Source organism: Nyctibius grandis, chromosome 5 (genome assembly GCF_013368605.1).
Source record: "Nyctibius grandis isolate bNycGra1 chromosome 5, bNycGra1.pri, whole genome shotgun sequence".
Classification (NCBI taxonomy): Eukaryota; Metazoa; Chordata; class Aves; order Nyctibiiformes; family Nyctibiidae; genus Nyctibius; species Nyctibius grandis.
The window spans coordinates 29,483,484-29,501,847 of NC_090662.1; the positions used below are offsets into that span (position 1 = coordinate 29,483,484).

Sequence of the window (18,364 nt, forward strand, 5' to 3'; positions counted from 1 at the left end):
CTCAATGCAGATTTTCAACAGCTGCTTGGGTTGTGCTCTTGAGAACTGTGGGAGACAGTATATATTTTATGAAAAGGAATATACTAGACCTAGAATACATAAATATCTCCTAAAACCAACCTTTTGCCAGATTCCAACAGCACCCAGTTTACCATTACGCTCTGGATTCTTTGCAAAGTTTTGAAATGCAAAATGGCTATAAATTTATTTTAACTGGCATTATAATCTGTAGTTATCAGTGTTTCTTTATCACCAGGTAACGCAGCTCAGTCAGAGACTGTCAATGAATATGGCTCTTCTATTTTCTGGCTTAATAGAAACAATTTGCCAGTGGTAATTCTGAGTTTTTTCTTCTTGTGGTTGCTGAGAATGAGAAATTTCTTTTGTAAGGAAGAGAGCAAGAAGGAAGGGAAACAGATCAGCTTTACAGCATTATGTTAGCAAATGCCACTGGATTACTGGCTGGCATTTAATGAACTCTTTCACAGAGAAAACTGTAGTGCTGTCAGAGCTTTGCCACTAACTAGGAATGTTATTACGGGCATATACACATGAGACCCAGCAGGGGACAAGTTTCAAGGGTGTACAGTAGGAAAGAAGAAAAGAAGGAAAACAAGTTCCACCTCTATTATTAATTGCCTGGTAGCAAAAAATACCTTAAAAGCTTGATATGTAAATACCATATACATAACATGTATTGCCGGCACATGAGCCGGCGATGTGCGCTTGCAGCCCAGAAGGCCAACCATATCTTGGGCTGCATCAAAAGCACATGGCCAGCAGGCCGAGGGAGGTGATTCTGCCCCTCTACTCCGCTCTTGTGAGGCCCCACCTGGAGTACTGCGTTCAGCTCTGGGGCCCCTAACGTAAGAAGGACATGGAGCTGTTGGAACGAGTCCAGAGGAGGGCCATGAAGATGATCAGAGGGCTGGAGCACCTCTCCTACAAAGACAGGCTGAGAAAGTTGGGGCTGTTCAGCCTGGAGAAGAGAAGGCTCCAGGGAGACCTTCTAGCCGCCTTCCAGTACCTGAAGGGGGCCTATAGGAAAGTGGGCGAGGGACTTTTTACAAGGGCGTGTAGTGATAGGATGAGGGGGAACAGTTTTAAACTGAAAAAGGGTAGATTTAGATTAGATATTAGGAAGAAATTCTTTACTGTGAGGGTAGTGAGACACTGGAACAGGTTGCCCAGAGAAGCTGCAAATGCCCCCTCCCTGGCAGTGTTCAAGGCCAGGTTGGATGGGGCTTTGAGCAACCTGATCTAGTGGAAAGGTGTCCCTGCCCATGGCAGGGGGCTTGGAACTAGATGACCTTTAAGGTCCCTTCCAACTGAAACCATCCTATGATTCTATGAACATACTGCTTTAACTTCTCTTGGTAGATTTCTAATGACCATTTCTTTGTCATTCACTTTAGCAATATATAATAGATTTCTTATTACAGCTTCTTCTTTCTCCAGCATGTTCAGCCTCATTGCCCTCGAGCAAATTGTACCGATGGGACAGATGCCTTTGGCTTTCCTGAGAGTATTAACACAGACTGTTAACTTTTCAATAGGATTTGACTCTCCCTTAAGGCTGCTTTGCATGTCACTAAAGACAGAAAGAGGCTCCGTGTCTCTAAGCTAACCGGCTAGATCTTCCTCCCAGGCGCAGGGATTCCGCGGCTCCATCAGACCGTCTCAGTCAAGAAGAACAGGGCGTTGGGACAGTGGCAGAGCAGTGGGGCTATGCCATCCGAGACCTGGAAAGTGAAGCAGCTCTCCTTTAAGGGTCCCTGATCAGGCTGGTACCATTTCAAGAGATACCCTGTGCACAACATGGCAATATCTAGTGAGCAGTGCAAAGGCGACCATGGCCTCACTTCCCTCTCTGACAAGGCATCGATACGTGTGCATAATATAATTAGGCATAGTGCCTGCAGCTCCTAAGGGACTGGCCTTAAATCTTGATGGAGACAGAGCAAATAAAGTGCCTCTGGCTTTATTGTATCCCTTCTTTTAACAGTTAAGGGGAGAAAAAAAAAAAATCAAGCCATGATTATGATGCTTTGGAGCCTGAGTTTTGCAAGGTGTTTACAAAGCCACAAATCTCTACTGATTGCAGGAAAAGACTGAGGTACCACATAGGTCTCGGACATTCCTGAAGGGTCAAACCAGACTGGACTCTATGAGAGGCTCTGCACTCCCATCCTCTCCCAAAAGACATCCATCACTCTGATGGCAGAACAAACTGAAAATTGTTGCTTACTTTGTACTGGAGGTGGCAGCTCTACTACACACAAAATACGTTTCTCCAAAAGAGCCTTTGCACCACCAGCCCTCTTCTCTGAGCATCCTGCAACGCAGCCATAAAGGGTGACCCGAGCTCTGTAGGATCCTTGCTAACGGATGGGACACGTCAGCACGCCCACGGAGCACAACTGCCAGGCACCACAGCCTAATTCCTGCGCCTTGGTTACCCTCAACAGGGCAAGGTTGCAGTTATTTTGTTTCAAATGGGAACCTGCTGATATAGCATGTTATATATTGTGAAAACAGTATTAAACCTTTAGCATTTTTCCCTTTAAAAACAAAGAAATGCAACACTGAGCTTAATATTTACACATAACTAGTGCAGAGCTTCAACAATGGAAGGTAAATGCTTTTTTTTTTTCCCAGATCACTACAATTAAGATTTAAATTTCTTCACTAATAAAGAATTCTTCACCATGAGGTATTATTTGACATACATAGAAAATATTTAGCTGCAATATCATCGACTTTGCCACTAGCTCTGAGCAGCACCATTTTAAGAATAATCAATGTTCTGCTGAAACCCCAGGATTTCAATAGTGAATCTTAATTAGGATTACTCCACAGCAGTTCTTGGGGAAGGCTTGCATTTTTGTGCCCAGCTTTTGCAAAGTGACACTTATTCATATTATTATCTGATCCCTAAATGCTTTTTGAGATTCAGTTTTTTAGCAGAAATTAAATACTTCTTCCTTACAGTTAGTAAAATGGTCAAAGTATTTCAGCTTGCAGAACTACTGAGAGCTATTTTTGAGGAAAAAATTAAGTACATTGGGAGTACAAAGATATTTAAGTAGTGCTACATGCAAGGGTAGAATACATTCTGTCAGTTGTTTAGATACCAAAGTCAAGAGTAATATATATAGTGCCATTTTTTAAACAAAGTTATCGAAGTATCATAGAGCTGATGATGTGCTATGAGCAGCGTTTGCAAGGCTCTTTTAGCAAATACCTACATTGAGACTGGCTAGGAGAGAACGCTTCTTCATCTTCACTCTTTTCCTCAGTTATATATCCCATAGCAAGAATAAGAGAAACAGATTTCTTTCACCTAGTCCTTTGAAAGACACTTAAAATGGGCAAGGAACATTGCAGAAAGTTTGCATCAGCAAAACATTTGCAGAGCTGTGCTATTCATGACTGAACTGCATTTGAAAAGCTCCCAGATGTGTCACGAATGTGACACCAAAGAATTTCATCAAATTTAGCACTCCATGCACATATAGATACATTTCACAACAAATTAGCACACAGTTGCACATGAGGTGCAATGGCCCTTTCCAAATCTGTAATTTGTTCCAGCCTCAGTGACTGACAGGTGATCAGGTATAAACACCTTCACAACCTGGTGAACAGATTTGTGGCAGTTTGAACAGGGGAAGAGGAAGGTGGGAAGATTATTCTTTTTTTAATTTAAATACCAAGTATCAAAATGTAGATTGCCACTACAACAATATAGAATCAATCCTGAATTATGAGCTGCATCTCCTCCTACTTGCTTTTTGCCATCTTCTCTGTATCCTGGTACTTGGTGCTGCCACTCCTCAGTTTGACTCTTGCAAGTTAATGAGAAAATGTCACATATCTTCTGATTTCCAAAATTATCTTGGGCTTTGAGCAAAGCAACATTGTTTTTTTGGGTTTTGCTTTCTTTGTATTTTTTACCTCCAGAGAAATAAAAGCATCACAGATTTTATAGAACAACCTTAAACTGAGTTAAGTTGAAACAAGCTCAAGTGAAATATCAGATTGACTCCAATACATCCTTTATTATAAAAGTTGAAAAAAAGTTTACAGAAAGATAAATACCAACATTAAAACATGGGACTATACATAAAGCCAAGTTCCTTCCCAGATGTCACTTAGGATTTTCTCCTAAGGCACAACCTTACCCACGGAGTCAAGGCAGCAGGTATTGCAGCTTATATGAGAGGGAGTGATCTGTAAACACAGCCTCTGAGTTCTTGTCTCACCCAGGTGTACCCCCTCTCTCATGGAAGGCAGTTGAATTCCATCTACAAGTTTACATTGCAAAATTTTGTAACGTGTCTTCTTATATGCTACAGTTTGTTTTGACCTTTGAGTTATTCATTTCAGAGGACATAACGTGACACGTTATTACCCAGATGTCAGGTTGGCACCATCCTGCCCCCACAACCACGATACCTACATACATATGCTGCAAAGCAGGCGGGGTGAAGGAAAAAAAATCAAGATAACGGCAACCTGTAGAACTGTCCTGCAATGTCACACTATTCTCACCAGCTTGAAAATTAGCATATTCAAAAAATTTAGATATTCAAAGACTGAGACTCTCTTGTATGAAAGCGGTGATAATTGTTCGTTGTAGAAATATTCTGAAGTAACTTTGTCACACCAGAAATACCGTTGTGTGATTAAAGTCCTGGACAGGAGATCTCAGGCAGTCTGCACTGACTCTATCACGTGCTCCCAGGACAAATCATAATCCCTGTACACCCCACTTTCTTCTCTACAGAACTAATAAGGAAACTTGGTTTTAGCCCATGCTTTGTGCTATCTACTTAGACATTAAGATCTTCAAAACAGACATCCTTATCAATTATTCTCCAGTGCCTAGTACAGTAGCCTCCAAATTTCTGCTAGGGCATTTAGAAGCCTCTATAACACAGACAATAACACAACTTTCCATGTCATTGCCTACAGTATTAAAAAAGAACTCAAGGATTTGGATGGATTATTTTCTATTCCACCAAAATCAACTAAGCATGGAGGAGAATAAAAAGGGAGAGACAGGTCTGCAAATCTTTCAAATGCTTGATCATTTCATTTTGAACCTCAAGATGGTAAGTCCTCCTCCTGCAGAAAGAAAAGAAGCTTTACATATATTTCAGAAACTCAGATGCAACCCGATACAGGCAACTGTGCATTAGAGGTATAAAGCAGCCAGAGAAGGGCACTGTGCTTCGCAAGGTTTGCACTTCTGCTCGTTAGACCCAAAATGCAGTATCAGGCTGAGCCAAGGACACAATTTAGCCTTCTTATTAGAGAAGGTATTCCTGTGGCTGAAATTGTTTCAGAGTAGGAGACTCAGCGTTCGTTCTTCAGTTCACTTCGAGTTTCCTATTTTAGCTTGGAAATATTAACAGAAATAAAATTTTCAAAAGGAGTCCCAAACTTGCATGCACATCTTTGAACCATCTGGGGGCTGAATTTCAGAAATACCGAAAGCTTGCCATTTCAAACAGGACTGAAGGGCTGGCAGAACAGCGGGTCTCCAAGGACCACTTGTGGCAACAGACAAATGACCAGGCAGCCTCATGGGGCCAGAATCTATGCTGCGGCTGCATGTGGGCTTGGTTATCACTAACAGCCAGGATTAAAGATTACCTGGGATCAGTGAAAGGCAGGTGCTCAGGACTGGACCCATAAAGGGCCTTAAGAATATACTATAAGAAATTTGCCTTGTATAATTGCCTAAGTCAGCTGTCCCAGCAACACTGGGACACCATCACACTGTGCAATTCAATCCACCTGCTCATAGCTGCCAACGTACACAGAGGCTCCTTACTCAGACAGGAAAGATGAGCAGGATGCTACAGAGCTAGGTATTGATTAGGGGATGCTCCAAATATATGTTGGATATGACCATATCCAGACACCTGCCCTCCGCAGTGAAATTTATTACATGAATTCGGTTTTTAAGCTTCCTATACAACACCTGGGATTTTTAGGAATTCAAGACAGTTTCAGGGGAAGTTTTGAGGACAAATGTACACGCTAAATCCAAAACTTCCCCAGAAAAACAGGCACGTAAACCTTTCTCTATTCAGGAATCAAAATCCTAAATACTCTCTTGGTATTAAATCATAAGATACACAGTTCAAGGATAGAGCAGGGACTGTCTAGGGTAGCACTGGCTTTAGTTCCTTTCTCTGAAGGGATTCATACTACTTCTCATGAGAATGCCTTTTCAAACCAGAAATTATCTTGGTCAAGGTTAAGGGGCAATGGGTGCAAGCTGGAACACAGGAGGTTCCACATAAATATGAGGAAAAACTTCTTTACGGTGAGGGTGACCGAACACTGGAACAGGCTGCCCAGAGAGGTTGTGAAGTCTTCTTCTCTGGAGACATTCAAAACCCGCCTGGACGCGTTCCTGTGTGATATGGTCTAGGTAATCCTGCTCCAGCAGGGGGATTGGACTAGATGATCTTTCAAGGTCCCTTCCAATCCCTAACGTTCTGTGATTCTGTGATTCTGTGAAGGCACTCTCAAACTTGCAATTAAGACTGAACTAAGCTAGAAAGAGTGAAAGAATAACCATGACTGTAGCTCATGGGCCAGGTACTTTCAAAACTTAAGTCCTGGATTCTGTTATCCACCCTAAAGGCTATTAACAGACTTGATAAAAAGTGCCCTCAGAATAGGAATCAGGACTTGCAAACAAGTTTCTTACCTGGTAGACTACAGTCTCACTCTTGCTCTTACGCTTTAAAAAGATCAGGTGAGCCAGAGATAGAGAACTAAAACACCTTTACTACCACACACAAGTAACACTGGTCCTACTTCCTCGAGGAGGTGAGGTGTAGAATTGAATTCCTTTTCATACCCCTCCCAGCACACACATGGCAGAAGAAAGAATTCAACATTTATCCCCTACATGATAAATTGTTCTTGGAACCACTGGACAGCTCTATAAAAAGGCAGCAGGTTACTTTTTGTCTGGTTTGGAAAGAAAGAAGCAACTAGAGCAGGTCTGATGGACTGAGCCCATGAGAAGACATAGCACAAAAGCTGGCTGAGCTTGTGTTTCTCATTTGGGTTTAATAATGAATCAGGCACTGAAGTACTTGGTCCTGCCAAGACAGTTGTCACATTTGGTACTTACCAAAGCAAAAGTATATGTTTAGAGAGTTGGACAGGAACAAAAGGATTGCCTTTTGTGATCTTGTATTTAAATATCCAAATTTGCATGTAAAAAAAAAATCAGAAGTATCTCAAAGTTGCAGCCATTTCTGAAACTCCAGCAATAACTCTGTGTTCCAGCACCCAGCTAAAAATTAATTAATATATTAACTTGCCTTAATAAAACCATAACAATACTTCCTGATCTCAGTTAATCTACAATAAACACTAGTGATAGCAAAGTACTCTGATGTTGCTTGCTACAAAAGGTATGGCCTTGACCCTGCAAAACTCCAAGAACATAAGTAATTGTTATAAAGACAAAAGTGAAGCTTCACCATGAATATAAAGTTAAGAATATGACCATCTGATCGCTTCTGCATAAAACTCTATTTTCTTTAAACAAGATAAAAAGTTGCCAGAGCACAGATGAATGTCTTGCATGTGGTTGGGAATAAAAGGGATCAACTCTGAAAATGTAATAAGGAAAATAAAACAAAACACGAAAGAAACCCTGAAACTCCAAACACTTTGTATCTAGCGTTCTAGATGTAGTTCTTAGTATCTAGTATTCTAGATGTTCTAGTGTATCGGTAATCTTGGAAATCCAACAAAAAGGTAACATTTTTCCCCTCAGACACTACTCCTGGTATACACATGACAGTTTCTCACTTTTTGGCATAAAGAATTAAAATAAAATGTACAAACACTGAAATATGTCTAAATTATTAACTTACGAGCAAGGAGCTCCATTCTGACTTTAACACATTTAAACCTATCCCTCCAGCCCAAACAGGACACATTATGAAGCAATAAAACCTTACAAATGGGTTTATAGTCATCAGTATCAAGAAGCTGATAACAGCTCGTAGAATATTAAATAATAATATTACATTTATCAGCAAGATTTCCTGAATAAAAACAACGAATACTTTAGCATCACTTCTGCTAACGTGACCTTCAACTTATTGCATTATATTCAGATTGGTACTTCACATATAATTGCATAGGAGCCTCCTATAAAAGTTACTTCACTGAAGCATTCTGCAATGTTGTACCTGAAAGCAACTATTTCATCACCACTGGAAAACGCAATCTTTTTCCATACACACCTTGTTGTTCTAAAAAAAGAAAGAACTGACTACTTATTTCAGATATAATGCCCTTGAGTTCTGTCTCACACGGTTTCATGGAAGTAAAGCACGTACGAAAATGTAGGCATGTCCTGGAGTGCTTTACTAAATACAATTGGTATCAGAAACCAATGATGTGTGTAGATTCAGTTAAAACACTAACAGAATATTCTGACATCTTAGAAAAACTTGTTCCAGTCTCACTCATTCATCACTACTTTGTGGATGTTTCCAGTTGAGTGGACAGGTCTCTCATTACTGACATGTAGCAAATGCTTCTGACTTCCTAAAACTCATCACAAATATTATGCCTCAAAGTGTTGTGAAATTCTTATACCTTGATAAATCTTTGCTCTGTCACAACTTACCTTTTAATAATCTTTAGCATTGATCCTGATCTACTTCTGATGAGACAGAAACTGATGGAGTCCTTGAAGACTGAAGGGATGCATTTTAAAACAAGCTAACATGTTTCATCATTATAAATAATGTATGTTTTAAAAATCCTTACTTATTTATTTATCTATTTTTAAGAGAAAGACATCCTTGCTGCCAATTTGGGTGTAATGCATCTTCTTCTTTGTGGCTTTCACTTTTGTGATCTTTTCAATTATTTCATATAATATTTGTGAAGAAACAAAGACATTCATAGTGTATGTGGTAAAACACAAGTAAGCAGAGACTTTGCCATTCACAGAAACATAATTCCTAAGGTATTAGAACCATATTAGACACTTTATAGATGTACATATACAATTTTGGCTGTTCTTACCCAGTGAACGGAATGTTTACACCGATAGCCTAATTTTTCTATGAAACAATGTTACTATAAAGTTTTGTAAAGAAATTTCTCTGTTCTAGTCAATATTCATCATAAATATCTCTTTATGTACTTGTTATCACTTCAGTTACAGTCAGATAGCTGGTACAATATAATGTATCATTAGACTTTGATTTTAAAAGACCAAGTCAGGCCCAAGGATGGTTAATTATGCACTTAATGAGCATGAACTGTATCTGGTTTCAGCCGCAGGAACTTTAACTAAGGTAGGAATCAGAAGTATATTTGCTTTATCTTGTTGGGGTTTGTTTTTGACACCTTCAGCATCACAGGTTCTAGGACAGCGTCACTCTGATAAGAGCTTTACAAATAAAGAAAATGAAACAGAACAAGTGGCTTCTTGAGCAATAAAGCTAATATGCAGCCTTATTTCCTACAGATTTGTATCTTATACTTGACAGGAGCACTGAGTGAAGCTTCTTCTGTGGAAAATTTGTAAAGGCTTATAGTCCCATCATCCACGCTCCCTGTCTCTATCAGCATGTGAGAGCAGGTACGACTTCTTTCCCACTGCAGCACCACTGCAGGACATCTCTAGGATCCTCACCTCTACCTGGATGTTTGTAGAACTTCAGGAACAGGTTACATTTGGTGTCCTTCCCCGCTATCACATCTGGCTAAAATGAGCCGAAGGGAGGGAGGCAGGTAAACAGAATGATTCATACAGACCCATTTCCCTTAACAAACTTTAAAAAAAGGTCCAGGCCAACCAGCTGGAAAGGAAAGCTGTCCCAAAAGTGAGCTAAAAGCCTTCAGTTGCTCAGGCAGAGACCTCGTGCCAATGTTATGGTTTTACATCACGCGTTCCCGTTTCAGTCACCATATTCACGTCTTACACAAGATTTCCTCCCTCCCCTCCCTGTCGTGCGAAAGACCCTGAAGTAACAAAAGGACGAACCAGCACCCTGGTGAAACTGGTGGTGTGTGGGCCAAAGCCAGAAAGATTATTTGCTCTTTCCAGTTGGCACTGTCATTTCCAGCAATGTCACGTAAAACATGTTCAGGCTTCTATATTGTCTTATAAAGTATATTGTGCCCAGGCATTGGTATTGGCTCCTTCTCCTCTTTTTATTTGAAGTTGTGAGAAACAGGAGGCACCAGGGACTTTGCTTGTAAGAGAACACTTTCAAGGCTTACAAGGAACAGTTTCCAGTAAGATCTTACACACTTATACACTGAGCGAATGCTAAACACCCGAAAAGCCGAACAGAAGGAATCCTTGCTCTGAGAGCATTTCCCCTCTGCTCCCCCCCACCCTGCCGTGTTCTCACAATTTACGGTGGAATAACAGATTAACTAGTTGAGCAATTTACCAAAGGTTGCTCAAATTATGTCATAAATTCATCTGTCCGGGTCCAGCGACGGTTTATGACACTGGACAGACAAAGCCCATTCCTGGTGCTAAAACCCCAGCAACAACAACAACAAAAAAAATGAGAGATCTCGCCATTCGGCAGCAAGCGAGACCCCCACCCCCCTCCCCACAGACCCTTCCAGAGCTAACTGGCGCCCAGCGCTCGGCCTCCTTCTCCGCCGAGCCCCCGGGGAGCGCCCCCGCACCGCCCGCTGCCCCGGGCCCGACGTGTCCCGCCGCGCCGGCGCTCCCACCTGAAGAAAAGTTTGGAGAAGATGTTGGCCTTCTCCAGGGGGGACCTCTGCATGGTGCCCGGGGCTGCGGCGCGGTGCAGGTGCGGGGGGACCGCCGGCAGCCGCTAACCGCTGGCGCCTCGCTCGCCCGCTCCGCTCCTGCGGCTCTCCCACCTTATCCGCTCGGCCGGCGCCGATGTCCCCGCCTGCCTCCTGCCCCTGCCCCTCTCCCCGCCTCTGCTTCGCCCAGGTTCAAAAGCGGGAGGGCTGGCGCCCCGGAACGCGCTGCCGCCGCCTCCTCCCCCGTGTGCCCGCCGCGCCCGGCACGGCGCACCGGGCGCGCCCCGCGGCTCCCCCCGCGGCCGCCCGCCCCCTCTCCTCCCCGGCCGCCCCCTCCTCCCTGGCTCCGCGCCGGCTTTCGGCCAGCCCGTTACCTCCTCCTGCCGACTCCGCTTCCCCAGTCACCCCACGCCGGGTCCCCAGCCTCCCCCCAGCACTGAGCCCCTCGCCCGACCAGGGGCCACGGGGGAGAACCACCCCCCAGACGTGCCCTCTGCCCCCACTCCGGGGCAGCGGGGACAGCGCGGCGAGGAGAGCCCCCCTCGGGGCACGGAGACCCCCTCGCCCCGCCGAGCGCGCAGTTCCCTACCGCAGAGCCTGCTCCAGCCCACCGGCTGCCTGCTCGCAAACCCCCTGAGAACCGCGGGAACCGAAGCCGGGTTTAACGGGGTTTGGCTTTGGTGGGCACCCAGGGCCCGCGCCAGAAGGCCCCGTACTCCCCCCGCCCCGGCTGCCCCTACACCTGTGCGTGGTCCCGCGGGAGAGCGCAGGGGGCTTGCGGCTTGGGCGGACGGGGAGCCCAGGGGAGAACAAACGTGAGCGGCAAGCGCGATCATATCCCCTCTAAAATACACTTAATTCAGTTCAAGTTTTCTGGCAGGCACAGCTACCTGCACCGAGAGAACGAGAACTAAGGGTATATCCTTCAGGAGTTTATCCCGAACACCCAAACTAAAGCTGTTTCTGCAGCGCTGTACGTGTGCCGTACACAGAAAATCCCTGCTTTCAGAGTGCACAGAAGAAAGCATGCTTAAAAGAAAAGAAAGATGACAAGAAGCAGGAATAAGAACTTGTGATTTATTTCTGTATAAGACTTAATTTTATTTAATACTTTATTGCGATATTTACACACTCCAGTTTCCTTTCGCTTCTGTAACTCAAGAAAATCTGGACGGAAAAGCTCCCTCTTTCCTAAGCGTGCAGCCATTCCCCTCTAAACTGGCTCTGTCAAGAGGCAAACGTGTTTCTCTATGGACTTACAGACTGCGCTACCATTTACCCAGCTGTTACTCTTTGCAAACTTCGCAGGTATTTTTTCTTTCACTGCTTCTCGCTACACCCCACTGTGTTTTCATAAAGAATTTCTCTTTGCCTTGGCAATTCTCCCTTGCAGACTGCCGATAGCTAAGAGGTGCCCTCTTACCCGGTCACCGCACCGGCCTCCTTTGTGTCTCAGACCTCGCTCGGATCCTTCCCGATTCTGCTTTATTAATGACAAAACCAGTAAGAAACACGGGGCAGGCAGGACTCCAGGAAACAGTCCGCACTTTTTGTCACGTCCGCAGACAATGCGCAGAAGGCAGGGCGAAACCCGCGCGGGCTCCGGGACAGCGGCGCGGAGCCCTTCGGCATCCTGCCACCTAGTGGAGACTGGACCGGGGCCGCACCGCACCCCGCACCACATCAGACCCCGCACCGCACCGCGGCCGCGGGGAGGTGTTCGGTGCCGGGCACCAGGGAGGCACCTCCCGCCGCTCCCAGCTCCTCCAGCCCCGCTGCGCTCAGTGACCAGGATGCTCAAGTAGGAATCCAGATCAGGATTCAGACCCCTCCTCTGCCGGACCCGGGGCAAGGCTGTGATCCCCCACGCTCCCATCCACCTCTGAAAGAAGTTCTTTGGGTAGGCGCTGACGTGCAGATCACCTAGGTCTTTCACTTCGTTAGAAAATGGTGAAATGCTAATTTAAAGATAGACTGGAAACCAAGTCTTCTGAGCAACACACACTCCCCCTGCTACAGGCTCTTTCCTCTTCCAGCCTTCGGATCTCTGGTGCAGGTGAATAAGGAAGAAACTGAGCACGGGATTAGACTTTTTTGTAATTTACATTAGGAAGTGAGGCATGTTAGTAATTTAAAACCTTTCGTGGATCAGGTCCAAACTGCTTAAAATGTCAGTGGCTAACAGAGTGTTTTTCATAACAGTATCTCCCTGTTGCCATTACCACCAGAGCTGACTTTCAAGCACTTGTAGCAAATTTGGGGCTAACAAAGACGTCCCATCAGTCATTGCTGATTATGTATTTTTTTACATGAAAAATTCCACCACCTTTTATATGCCAAGCTCTCTACATCCCTAATTTTGAATGTCTCTTCTCTAAACTTGGAATGTATCTTTGCCTCCTTAAGTACCAGCTATGTCTATGTTCAGCACCACCAGAACCCGGGGAGCAATTACTTCCCTGCTCTGTGATCCGAGAGTTTTGCAAATAACTCAGCTACTTTTATACACACACATGTGCCCACAGCCACAAACTCCTAACTAGTTGCATTTTACAGAATTATTTCTTGTAATTTTTCTCTTGACTGTTTCCACAAAGTTTCCACTGGTACCTTTCCTTGCCTTTTTTTTTTTTAACAACATTTTGTAGTTTCAGAGCAACAGCTATTCCTAATCTTCTCAGGGATCTTGAACGTACTCAGCTGACATGAATGTGAAACTTGTCATTAGCCTTACTGTGAGTAGGAATAAACCATAATATTTCTATGCTCTCTAGGGACTGAAATACCTCCAATTTTAGCATTAGCTATGAATTTCATTTACATGATCTTCTTTCACTTCTACAGAAATGCAACTGATATGACAACAGCTACTTTATCCTCTAATTGTATCCCCATCCATCATCTACCTGACGTTACTCTGTATCTCCGAAGAAAATTCAGAGAGGCTGAGTTACAGAGCCCCGCGGCACACGAACAGGACAAGCAAAGGCTGGTTTCCTGTGCCATCGCTGCAGTAACTCGCTACCGCACTTGTGCGGGGGTACCTCAGCCAGGTGAGAAACAGCATGCCATGGTCAGTCTGCAGTCACACACACGGGAAACAGCCTGTCTGGTTAGATGTTTTCATCTTACTTAACTTAAAAGTGATTTATACCACGGGGGCTGTAGCCCTGGCCTCTCTCCGGCCCTCGGGTACACGTTCCCAATCCCCTCCAGGACCACCAGACTCCATGTAAAGCTGATTAAGGCTTCTGGTCTAGCTGAAAACCCCACCAGAGCAGTGCATTTTCAGTGGGATCTGAACTTAGGAGGAGGAAAATGCACTTAGTGCTGGTGCCAAGGTAAGTAAGGGTACGAACCCTACCGCAAGGGGCAGGGCAGGACAAAGGCAGGACAGGGGGAAGATTGGCTTTCGCTGCCATGGAGTCACCAATGGAGTTTTGCATCCCCTTTCTTAGGTACAGCAACACATTAGGCGTTTGGAGCTTTTTTGGTTTTTATCCAGCTGCTGATTATCAAGAAGGGTAGAAGAAATGTATTATATTTGGATCTTTGATTAGCTGATGTCAATGGACAAAGGGGTAGAAATTATCAGTAGAAAGAGAAAGCATGATCATATTAAATACCATCTCCTTATAAAATGAAGCTAAGGAGCTGCCAGAAGTAATGCTTTAAGTCACTGGTTTTTGTTGTTGCTTAAAATGAAAAAGTGTTTTGTTCAGTCTCAGAATTCCTATCTTCTGAAAACTTCATTCTTTAAAACAGCCCTGACAAAAAAAATGGTCCTTTGCTGCAGGGGCAGGGAGAGATAAAACAGGTATCAAGGTGAAGTTTATTTTCTTTGTTCGGTGGTTGAAGCAACCAGACCTATCAATCGAATTTCTAACAGAACCCTCAAATTTTTCCAAATCTTTTAATTACCTGGAAACTATTTTGGTTGCAATGTTTCATTCAACTCAAAAGCAGTCCAGTCTATTCTCCAGGTTTTTTTTTTTAATAAAAGCAGAGAACTTGATCCACAAATCTGACAATGGTCTTTCCCTCAAGCTTCCCTGTACCCAACTGGGCTCTACCACACTTGGGTTCACTTCCTCATTCCAAGTGATTTAAATAATGGTGGGAGGCCTCACTTCAAATCCTCATAGATTAATTCCCTTAAGATATGGGTCAGGCATAGCTCCTCAATATCTCTTGTGAGATGGCTTAACTTCATTTAACTTCTAACTACTCTTCGGAGCAGGGAAAGCAGTCTGGCCACCTTTCCATAGGGTAGGGCTTTACTTTAGCCTACAGTTTTCGTTCACAAAAAAATGATTACTCTGTCTCAGAGCTGCCCACACACCAAAATAAAGACAACCTTAAAAAAAAAAAGAGTTCAAAATAGTAAAGCAGTAACAATGAAAGAACTTTGTCAACTAGAATTATAAATATATGTATTATTTAATACTCCACAAAAGCATTCTCGCTGATGGCTTACAAATACCTACTTTTAGTTGTTGAAGTCCCCACAGTACCCTCTAGTTGTGGATAAATTAGCAACATCTTGCTATTCATATTGCTTGTCAGTTTTGGCTTATACTACTATGAATTCCAAAGAGCTTCTCTATTCCCAGGAAATACAATGAAAACTGAATCATAACCAAGACAAAAGCTACAGCAGCATTCATTTTAAAAAAGTAAACTATTCACAGATATTTACCATGCACGTAGATTCTGAGTCCGCATTTATAATACTTTTAGAATACAGATGGACAGAATATTTTATTTTTAGATGCTGAAGATGCCAGCCTGACAGTTGCTGGATCCATTTACATGAGCAAAAACTGCATCCCAGTGCATTGTCTTAATACTGCTAAAATTGCTTCAACCAATGCTTTCAGTACTTGCAGATTAACATTCTTAAACTATGCGCAGCAGATACTTCTGGCAAGCAAAGTCATGTATGCTTTCCCACACTGCATCATCAGTATCTAACTACGTCAATTCAATGCCCGGTCTGGATAAATCCTGAAAACAGTTTAATATTCCAGAGAAATTAACCAGATCTTCTACCAGGCATGTACTTCTGTGATACAAGGCATGGAGCTGGGAGGTGAAGTACTGTGAAAGTACCAGACGTTTCATTCTGGACAGGCAAAATGGGCAGAAGACCACATTTTAATAAGCTCTTACATGGAAATCATGAAAGGGAAAACAGCGATGAATACATCACAGGCCTGACACAAGAACAAAAGAATAGCTCTGTGTTGGTGTTTAGTGCAACTCACACTGAATTTGCAGAGGTTCATTCCATAGACGCTCCAGACCAACTTCTTCAAAGCACTTCAAATTGCATATAATTTTCAACAAAAATTATAACATCACACTAGAAGGAACCATCAGACAAAAGTCTGACATGTTCATATGCTGCCATTTGGTCTATGAAGTTAACAACAACTGCAAGAATACCTTTTTAAACTGGAAGGTATTTTTAAGCCTTTTGAAATTGTTGAAGCACAGTAAGGGAAGTGAAAATGTGTTATTTCATTCAGAAGTACAGGATTCTGTGACAACCCATATCTATTTGTACTGATGGATGAACCCCAGTGCATCAAAACCAGTAAAAACTTTCAAATCTGCTTAAGTGTCATCTTGATCTGCCTTGCTATATGAGCTATAAAAGTACTCACTGAGGTCTTGCTGACTAAGCTGACGTCGAATAAAGTCCTGAAGGAACTAGAATCTGAGAAGAGGAAGTTTAGACTGTGGCCTTGATTATGTAAGAAAGTCATTACTACTCACTTTTAAGCATGGATTCTAAAAGACGTGTTAAAATGGTGAAAGCCCTGCTGGTAGTAACTCTCATAATACCAAGATTTGTGAAGGTTTCATCAGTTTGGACACAGCTTAATCAGAAATGAGAACTATCCTGGCAGATAGGGCACCTGCATTTAAAAAAAAAAAAAAAAAAAAAAAAAGGAGACACTGGACAAATATTGAAGCTAATGAGAAAAGCAACTTTGAAGCAAGATGATGCAGCAATATAACAGAACAGTTACCAGATGTAGGGGCACACTCTTGCACTTTACACTTCATAAAACATATTTGGTTCTTTGGAAGCTGCAGTAGAAAATGAGCTGGAGAAGGTGTTCTGAAGACTTCAGGGTTTGTTTGCTTTCAGTCTAGAATAAACGTGAGAGGAGTTAAGAGCCTGAGAATCCAAGTCTGACAAGCTTGCAAGGTTTATGTTTCCAAAGATAGCTTTAACTTCTTCCTCTTCATACTGTCATGTAATAAACCCAGAACAATGATATTATTGAGGTTATAAGGGCAAAAATCCAAGACTGATACCTTCTCTGACTTAATAAAAGGCACATGTCGGCAATCTTAAACAGTTGAGCAACAAAGATTATTGAACTACCTCGAGCATAACAAGAAGTGCTTAATTATTTACAACTGTTTAAAAGAGAAAGAGCTTGAGTTCCTGACAGAGCACTGAGATTGGCATCTTCTTTACTGGAATCTTACCACAAAGATCATGCAGTATAAACTCTGCCATGTGAATCGATGTAGTGCAATGAATCCTTAACCCACTGCTTTTTGAAAGTGTGCTTACGTTTGTGTATGCTATTCTTGCCTAAAATTTCAAATGGGTTCAAATATTTTCTGATATTAATGAAAAAAGTTTGAAGCAAACACCACCGTTACTCAAGTTACAGAAGAACTTTAAGACTTGGTCTTTTTTTCTAGTCTTGAAATAGCCTAAAATTACCTCTGCCTCTTCAGTAAGGAAGTTGCCTCGACCTTCAGAATAAAAATAAAAAATAAAAAATAAAAAAAATAATAAAAAAATAAAAAAAAAAAAAAAAAAAATAAAGGAGGGTAACTGTCCCCCTAAAGATACCCAAGGACTTTGAGCTCACTGTGGTGGGTAAGGGGGCAGACAGTGCTCCACACAAAGACAAAGGGCTGGGTGGCACACAATCCCCCATTCTCCATGCAGTTTTCTCAGCATTCTCAGCCCACATCCATCCCATTTACAGAGGACATGCTGAGATTCAGGTTAGTAGGTTAAAGCCCCATGTTTAGTCAGGCTTCAGAAAACCGATAATGTTTTCAAGTACAAAAGAACAAGGATTGGGCTCGCTGACTGACATTTACACAAAGGATTTTCTCCCAGCCAAAATAAGAAGTGATGTCTTTTTTTTTTTTTTTTTAAATAGCAGCTGACAGCAGAATATTATGAGTTACTGAGTTTAATTAAATACCTTTCACATTGGACACAACGGAAAATTTATGAGAGGTGAAAACTGTTTCTCATCATGGAATCTTGCAGCTACTTGTGTAAGCCAAACAGGTGCAGCTGTATTTTAAATAGTTAAGATTTCGTAGGCTAAAAGCAAGACCTTTGAATTTCTGTAAACTTATGTAAAGCTGTGATTTACAAAAATGACAGCAAGAGAAACACACCATTACATAGCTATGGAAGATAACTGCCTTTTGTTTTTCTTTACAAAAAACTCTGTGACTTTCCTGCAAGAAAAAAGCTTACATTACAGGAAGGTAAGAATTACAATAGACAACC

At 42.6% G+C, this 18,364-nt stretch overlaps 1 protein-coding gene across 2 annotated transcripts in view; it reads right to left on the reverse strand.

The window, feature by feature from the left end:
- The window catches only part of CFTR (CF transmembrane conductance regulator), a 90,873-nt gene extending 80,059 nt beyond the window's left edge, over positions 1-10,814 (reverse strand). For both annotated transcript variants that reach the window (XM_068401879.1, XM_068401878.1), the window contains exon 1: positions 10,762-10,814. In XM_068401879.1, the coding sequence (XP_068257980.1) occupies positions 10,762-10,814 (53 nt within the window). The remainder of the gene's footprint in view (positions 1-10,761) is intronic.
- Positions 10,815-18,364: the final 7,550 nt, after the last annotated feature.